Source organism: Saccostrea cucullata, unplaced genomic scaffold (assembly GCF_032062105.1).
Source record: "Saccostrea cucullata isolate Sc308-1 unplaced genomic scaffold, CSIRO_AGI_Scuc_v1 ctg19536, whole genome shotgun sequence".
NCBI lineage: Eukaryota > Metazoa > Mollusca > Bivalvia > Ostreida > Ostreidae > Saccostrea > Saccostrea cuccullata.
This window is the reverse complement of record NW_026939441.1, coordinates 1-9,211: the sequence shown is the minus strand read 5'-3', so window position 1 is coordinate 9,211 and position 9,211 is coordinate 1. Positions and strand designations below refer to the sequence as shown.

Genomic DNA, 9,211 nt, shown 5'->3' with positions numbered 1-9,211 from the left:
AAACTCGCCCAAACGTCAAAATTCTATTTTGTGGGGGGGGGGTTAACTTTTTTCCCTTGTTTTAGTGACCTTGTGAATTCCAGGGGGTCCTACCCACCCTCCCCCTCTCTAGATCCGCGCATGGAAGGCGAAGTCCGAACCAGACTACATGCACCCAGACATACTAGACTAAGAAACACCCCGGTCTTTTTTCTGCGTTAATATTTTATATTAAAATAGCACTTTTCAATAAAGAAAGAAATATCTTTAGTACGCACCGTGTTTCTCATCAACCAGGAGAGCTAAAAAAAATCTTAAAACTCGAAAATTCTATTTGGTATTGGTGAAGGGGGGGTGGGGTCGTCAACTTTTTTCAGTAATAAATTTTACTCATATGCCACTATTAGTACATGACTTTTGATATATAAATTGACTATTAGTACTGCAACAAAAAGTGTAAGGGATGAGGGGCAACAAGCCTTTCGCTGAACTTTTCCAGTAGTAAAAAGTTACGTTTAGGAAAATGTTTCGTGGCCACCCTCCCCTCTACCGATGAAAATTACCCCATGGGAGGTCGTCCACCCGGAAGTCAGTATATATATTGAGACTTCGGTGGTGTGATTGTACATTGTATAATTTCCTTTTCGAGAATTTTTCACTCAAATGGAGAAGCCACCTCTTGCCGGTGGGGAACTGCTTTGTCCTTTATACTCGGACTTATAGCCATTGAGCAGAGAGGGATCTTTTTTCGTGCCAGCACCTACTGCGACACGGGACCTCGGATAATACGGTCTAGATCTCATCCGAAGGACCGAACTCCACGTCCTGTAGTGGGATTCGAACCCACGACGTATTGGTCGACTCCTTACTACTGTACTTCGTGACTCAATATAGAGCAAACGCCGTAACCACAGTGCCACGTGGGCGACTGCATCCAGGGGGGGGGAGAGAGAGAGAAAGTCATTATCCATATGTACTCGTGAAGATTATCTATGTTTAACTAAATGGTTAAAATGATTTTATTATAAAACACTATTAAAATGATATTATTTAAATATTTATTCATATAGAACGGATAACTTTTCTTCAAAAACTGAAAACGTTAGTATATATAAACATTGTTTTACGATTTAAAAAAAACTATTCGGGGGAGGGGTTGCTAGGAATGGGGGCAAATTGCTATATATAGCGAGATTTCCCACGGAAGACTAGCTATATATTGAAACTTCTCCGGGGAAATCCCACTGTATAGTCTTCCGAAGGAAGCATCACTGTGTAGTCAGTCTTCCAGGGGAAATCTTACCATCTAGCGAGACTTCCGAGGGAATGGCATGTATCGGGTACATACCTAAACTTATAACAAACATCAGTCATTTAAAAATTTAAGTTTGATTAATAAAGTATTAAGGCAGAAAATTGAAAAAACTCGAATAACCCCGGCCCGGGTTTGCTTACCTAATTTTACCAACACTCTTAGCGAACACCCGTGCCACCTAGCGTTATAATGCGGCACTAAATTCGGACAACTTGTATTCGTCTTCATTGAATATGCTTCATTGTTTGCGTGATTGAGTTAACGTTCGTAATAGATATAATCAATTAAGAAACTGTATCAATTTAAAAGAAAGTAAAATGAATTTACAAGAATAAAGCAACATAGAAGTAAAGGCAAAATGAAGAAGGATAAAAGTCAAAGTGAAATGTAATTAAGACGAATATGAAAACAATCAAGTGACATATAATTACAATAATAACAAAGCGTAAAGAAGTAGGCAGAATAAGAATAAAAGCAAGATACATAGACTTTTGGCGGTAATTCCCGTCCATAAACGTCATTAATAAATTATTCACTTAAATCTTGATTTAAGTGAAATGGGTTACTGATTAAAAAACAAAATTTGCAAAACTTTTTCCGTTTATGCCCGATCTCAATCTTTCATGATTGAAAGTTCTAGAACTCCAGATGATATCGAAGCCAATATTAAAAAGAAAATCGTGGGCCGGAGGCATGAAAATTGTAGTAAAGTAATTGATAACAATGTGAGTTATGAATTATCTAAGATATAAATGACAGTAAGTGCTAATAAATTCACAAATACAATATGCATATATAGAACTGAAAGCTTCGTGGCAACGACTCAAAGTACAATATTTATTAAGTAATAAGCTTGCTAAAAGAAAATGTCAGTTAATGACTATGGCAACTTGTTTAAATATAATAAGTAAAAGTCATGATTTATATTTTTCACATTTCACTTCTTTTTAAAGTGTGTACGTTAATAAATACATTTCATTGTGTGATTTCTTTTATCGAAGTCTTTTATATTTAAGACCTGTCTGTAGACACACAATGTGAAAAGCTAATTTTTACTTTTAAAAACTGCTGTTTATCCTTGATGTAAATTGAAACAGAAGACCCGTAATAAGAATATTAGTAATATAGTACAGCAGATATCAAATCCCTGTTACGGGTTTGATAAAAAAGAGCTTTCCCTACCACAGCCATGGCATAAGTGTATGCTGTTCCTAAACTAATTGCAGGATTTTAAAGTATTTCTTTTTATGTCATTAACCTATAATTAACTGTCAGTTAAAACTTTAAGATTCTTTTTTTTTTTAATAAATCTGACTAAAGTGAAAAAATTCGAAATTGCCCATTGCCACTCACAGTGATTCCAATCCAAGTTCATGTATAAAAAAGGAAATTAAACCACTCTTTATTGTGAAAGAACTGAAAACACTTAGTATTTCACAAGTTTTAACGTCGAGGAAGACCACTGAATCTAGTATAGGATCAAAATTTTATGATTGCTCAAGTCATATGGTATATTGTATTGTAATTCGATTTTAAGAATAATGCTGTTAATAAACATAATTTTCAGACTTTCGTCAAGGATGTGTGTATTGGGACGATGAAAACAGTAATAACGCTAACAAACAAAATGGAATTTTGCCCAGTGGTTCGTATGGCCCCAACACTCGCATCGACTACTGTTGTCGGTAAGTACATTGTCTGCTGTATTATCAGTCTACATAGTTAAAAGTGACTCAATATATTTATACCTTATTCTTTTTTACCTCACCTGAGCAAACGGTTAAGTAAACTTTTCTGATAATAAAATGTCTAGCCATTGTTTGGTTGTCAATAGCCATTCAACTTAAACTTCTTTGCCACGCATAGTCAATGTTTTTGATGGAACCTTTCCCATTCTTACTTCTTGACACTAGAAACATATATCAAATAAAATTTCGTTGTTGTGTAAATTCAAGTTTGACCAAGGCATGCCTCGTTGGAGCTAGGGTGGGACCACGATAAGTATAAAAAAAATTCAGGGGATTTAAGAAATCAAAGTACTGAAATGACTGAAAGCAGGGCTTTGCTCGAGAGTATTTGTCCGATCCGAAATTAGTACATATTTATTTTTTTCCCATTTGGCCATTGATGTTTAACAGGTAGAGTTTGTATGATTGTGATTAAGAATATCCCATGTACCAGTAATTAGAATTAACAGTCCAAACCCCATACAAGATATGTTATTATTTTAAAATTTGATAAATCATATTTCCGAGAATTTCTTGCATATTTTCTATTCAATCAGCATTTTTTTCTCATAATTCAAAATTCCGTCTTGGAATAGTTAAAATAATGCACATATTTTAGAGACATGCTTTTAGTTTGAAACAAAAAGTACTTTTGTCGCCAACTACATGTAGAAACACTGATACACATGTACATTGTCAAGCAACGTCAGGCATAACACATATAAATTCTTGAAATTCCAAATCACTACACAAGTAATTTGTTAAAAATCAAAACAGAATATTAATCACTAACATTATATCGACCAAAACGATATGAAACATGAAACTCTTCAACAATTTCCGCCTTTCAAAAAGCCTGCGCTATTGAAAATAGTTCGCTTAAAATATGCATTCAGCATCGTATGTGCACAAATAGTTATATCACGATTATCCCAAATAAAAAATATCTAATTTCTCTTTCAGTTTAATTCTCAAGCAAAAATATTGTTCATTAACTTTTCCAACGATTGGGCAGTTAAAAATATTTGTTTGAATATCGTCTTCCAATGGGACTATTTTGTTTATCGGAAGCGTCTGCATAGATGCTGTTTAGTTTCTTCTTTACTGTGCTATCTATAGTAAGACAGTCGATCATGATGCCTATAGCCAGAACTTTGCTTTCAGCAAAGCCCGGCTAAAAATCTTTTAATTTTTTTTCGTAAAACAACCGGGCTTCGGTGAGCACTATGGACTATGGAACTCTTGTTACCTCTATTTAACATTTTTTTTAATTAATGTATTTTAACTTAAAATCCTTAATCAAACGACGTATAACATGGGTGGATCTAGAGGGGGGGGTCCAGGGGTTGGACCCCCCTTTAATTTATGCGAGGTGGAGAGGAAGGGGGAAACCGTTCCGGAAATTAAAATTTTAACGTCTAATTTATGTATTGAAAAGATAGATTCTCACACATTTAGTTTCCCCCATTCTCCTTCACTATTACCTTTTTATGAGAGTATAGTAGAAAATATTCTACTTATTTTTATATATCTTAAAATTACATGTATATGATTATTGAAGGGACACGTCCCTTTCAAAAATGGATGGCTCCGCCCCTGTATAACACATAATATATCATAAGCTTATATCATTTTACTTTTCACTATTCAGAAAAGATGGTTCATATAAGACCTCCATGTCTCTACCTACCAACAAGCCATTTTATCTCCTGAGATTCAGCGAACCTTGTCAGCGAGTTTCGGGTATGTACGTCAGAGAGGAGATCGTTAAAACTGATGACGAAAACACCGCAAATAAGAACTACGTCAGAGGATCGCATCCCTTGAGATCTGGTGGAAGTGACCACATTCTTCATTATTGCTACTACTGGAAATAATAGTCGTTGCAACTGAATGTTGGACAAGCGGACATTTCTAAAATAAAGATTTCATGCAGATATTACATCGTTAACTTTTTTTTTCCTAAATGATCATTATCAGGAGGAAGAGTAGTATTTAGAGAAAAAAAATCACATAATTTTCAGCCCTTAATTTTTTTATGAATAGCTCTCAAACTATCTACTAGATCTTTTACACCCCTACCTTTGTTATTGTGATTTAAATTCAAGAAACGTGGTTTAGGTTGACCTATTCAAAGGTTATAGCCTAAGGGTAGAACCGGTTTAATTTATAAACAAAATTGGCAGTAAACAGGAAATTACTATACAGTTTCTTTTGAAAACATGTCCAGTGAAAAAATTGTTTCCAGACCTTTCTGAAAGATTTTCATGATTTTCAAAAAAAGGTGGCTAAAGGGGGCGGGTTTAAAATAACAATATGTTGACGGTGAAAATTAGAGAACACTAGCAACCAGATACGCTGGTAAGAAAATGTGTAATATCATCTACACTTACAAACATTTGTTTGCCTTATATGGCTTTTGTTAATAATGCGCACAGAGGATCTTACCACGAGCAACTGACCAATCGTTGAATGAATAGCAACATTTACGCCAAATACATATTTACATTTTAATTTGAACACGTGGTTCAGGTCAATCTATGATCCTGTCAATGGAGTGCAAAATAAAAAAAATGTTCTTATGAACAAAATACAAAGATTAGAAACTATGAAAGATGTCAAGGGCGTTTTTTATTTGCTGTTAACTAAAAAGAATATGTTAAGGGTCCTCCACACCATGTGACTTGTGACGTATATAGAGAAAAAATTCTTTTCCTTGCGGTTTAACTTAGATTTTACATGGGTGAAGTGCCTGGAAACCGCTTGTAAGAGAGTCTTCGAAAGAGAAAGTAGGACACTCGTAACAATGAACACATGGAATGGTCACGGAGTGACCGAAAGAAAAAGATTTCCGTTTTTTCTATAAAAGACAGACAAATGACTGGGTTTGTGTCACATAATAATTCGTAAACAACGAGTGCCGGTATGACGTTAACTTTTAGGTTATTTATACTTTTAGGCTAATCAACCCACTGACATGATTATCGTCAACAGAGTCTGTGTTGAAAGTTGATATTTTTGCACACTAATCTGTGCGTTTCAATAATACATCATCTGATTGTGTTTATAAATATTAATAAAATAGTGTGTGTGTTTCTAGTTTTCCTCTTTTACATGTATTTCTGTCTAGTTCAGCAGCCAATGTAATAATGAATAATAACTATTGCGGAGACTTGCCAAAGTTTTTGAGTCCCGGGCAACAGGAAAGATAGCCTAACTCCAAAAAGGAACTTTGATACCAATGATTTTGAAAATATTTTTTCTACATTAGTGCATTTAATTCTAATTTTTTGGTGTAATCTAATTCATTGATGTTTCCTCTATACAAAATGAGTCTTCCTTGATTTATTTCCAGATGTATTTGAGAGAAAATGAGTTTCTTTTATTTTTTATGAATTAAATTAATTTCTCTAAAAAATATGTTGATCGCTGAAATTAAATTTTATGGTTATTCTGTGAGCATAAAAATATACGATAGGGTAAGACAAAATTTTTGGTCCTGCAAATGAAAACTCCTTGGGAAAAAATGGATGACATATTGAAATGGATGACATATTTTAACATAACTATACTCATGATCACGTTTTTTGGCCAGGGAATCCACCTGACAATTGTATTCACCGATAGTACAACAAAGGAATGAATACAGACGCAAATCGCTTTGCAGTATGACTTTGAGAAACCTAGACCTCCACTTATTTAACAAATGATATGTTTGTCATTGTGAGCATAAAAATAATAGAATTTTTAAAAATGCTATTAATTTACACAAGGATGTAAAATGGTCTTTGTGTCTTTCCGATTGGTATAAGGTTTTCCTTATCTTTCAAGCGTAAAATTCTTCAGAATTCGTAGTAGCCCATAATGCAGTTGTCATAGTAGCCCATAATGCAATTCTCATTCAACTGATTTGTCAGTTAAAGTAATGTTGGTGCCTCCTTTGCTAATCGGACGCCCAAAAATATATACCTAGTTTCCTTTTAAAAATATTTGCCCAAAAAAATTTCATTCATTACTGCAGAAAATTGTATTATAGATTGATTGTATATTGTTTTAACGTCCCTCTCGAGAATTTTTCACTCATATGGAGACGTCACCGTATGCCGGCGAAGGTTTTTCAAAGGGCCTCGGTTTTTAAGGTCTCATCCGAAGGACCCTGTATCATAGAGAATACTTATTTAAATTTGAATGAATTCAAGATAGATCGATTGAAGTACATTTCTACAGATATTATAGGTTGGTGAAAAATGAAACGCAACATAATTTTTCTCTTTACCAAGTCCCCAACGTGCTTATTACTTACTAGCCACATTTCCCTGAATAATTTACCCTATCTCGCTGTACATAGTCTTGCTGACTCTCGCCAGAGCCACTGCAAGAGGTATACTCTGAAATCATCGGGTTTTATACTTTGCAGAGCACCTAAAAATAAAAGGTCCGAACACATTAGTAGGGGTGGTATAAATTTTGTACGTTTTTATGTCACCTGAGTAAACTCAGGTCACCTATTGCTGTTTGTTTTCGTCCGTCGTCGTGCGTCGTTCATCGTGTGTTAACATTTGAACATTTTCAGCTTCTTCTCTGCAACCGTTCAACCAATTTTAGCACAAAGCAGCTATGGGTGAAGGGGAACAAAATTGCGAATTCATGGTCCCTCCCCCTGGGGCCTGATGGGTTGGACCAAAACCACTAAATTGAATGAAATCTTTAAAATCTTTTACTCCTGGACATCAAGCAGTGAAACTGTTGGCATGATTGTAATCAGCATTGAGCCCTTTAGCAAAATTATGAAGTTTATGGACCCAGGGTCAGGGGTTCTAGTTCTAGGATGGGGCCGATGTAAAATAGATTATATAGTGAAAAATCCGTTAATACTTTGAAAATCTTCTTCTCTGCTCCTGTATGGGTATTAAATAAACTAACCAAGTACAAATTTATGATGAGCAAGAATGTCTCTTTCAAAATTATTAATTTCATGGTCCTTGGGTTAGGGGCTCTGGTGTTTAGGCGGGGTTCTATTGATTATATATTGAAAATACAAATATTCCACTAGTGTACCTAGAACCCACATCAATTCAGTAAAAGGAAATATTGGCCCAGGGGAAACTACTGAATCCTGAAACACGGACCTTCATGCCTAAGATGTAAGACTTTTTCATGTAAAGCTAAAAAAAATGAAACTCTTTATGTCTATAGAGTAAATTTGATTTACTTCGTAAGTTGATTGTGAATAATTACAAATTCAGTACAAAATGCCGCATATAATGTTTCCAGTCCGAGTATGAACAAGGAAGATCACGGTGCATGGAGGGGGCTATCCCCCCCCTCCCAAAAAAAAAATTGAAAACACCTTTTCAGAACACAAGTATTAACGTCAATGCTATTGAATCCAATTTATGCTTGCTCAATACAACTTTAAAAAAAATTGTAATTCGATGTTAGGAAAAACTATGAAATTAAACATGATTTTCAGATTTTCGTCAAGGAATTGTGTATTAGGACGATGAAGACAGTTCAAACAAAAACGCACACGGTGGAACTTTGCCCAGTGGTTCCTATGACCATAACACACGGATTGACTCCTGCTGTCGGTTAGTAAATCTGCCTTTTTTTATCTTACTACATAGTTGATAGACTCAATATTGATACCTCTCATTTCAACATCCAAATAACAATATAGTTGTATGTAATATAAAGAGTGCAGATTTTTATTAAACTTTCACTCTTCTATTTTTCTTTTCACCCATTCCATTACAGTAACTTTTAGCTCGCCTGAGCAAACGTTTCAAGTGAGCTTTTCTGATCATAGAATGTCCAGCCAACGTCTGTAATTTTTTCATTTTTTTTTCAACTTCTTTACGACCAAACTTGCAGATGAAGGGGAGTTGAGTTTCTTCAAATGAAGAGCCATGTAGCAACCGCTGATGATTCAACGCCGCTTGTTGATGGAAATATCATGAAGCATTGCAATTCAACGCTTAATGTCATATTAAACCATTGCATTTTAAATACTAGTAGTGGACCTTCTCGATCGCTTAATGATATAATTCTTTCATTAAGCGGCGATTTAGCATTAGCGGATGAGAATCTCAACCATTAATGCAATAATTTATGACAACAAGCGTTGTTTTGCAACACTTAATATTTAAACATATCGCGACGTTGTAACATTAGAGGTTGCTACAGAGCC

General features: G+C 34.8%; 1 protein-coding gene across 1 annotated transcript; it reads left to right on the top strand.

Moving 5' to 3' along the window:
* Positions 1 to 2,861: 2,861 nt before the first annotated feature.
* Positions 2,862 to 4,963, top strand: LOC134253045 (uncharacterized; the record flags this gene model as incomplete). Its single annotated transcript, XM_062735565.1, has 2 exons — positions 2,862 to 2,979; positions 4,673 to 4,963. Coding segments are annotated over 2 exons (344 nt in total), but the record flags the coding sequence as incomplete, so codon positions are not given.
* Between the last annotated feature and the right edge of the window lie 4,248 nt (positions 4,964 to 9,211).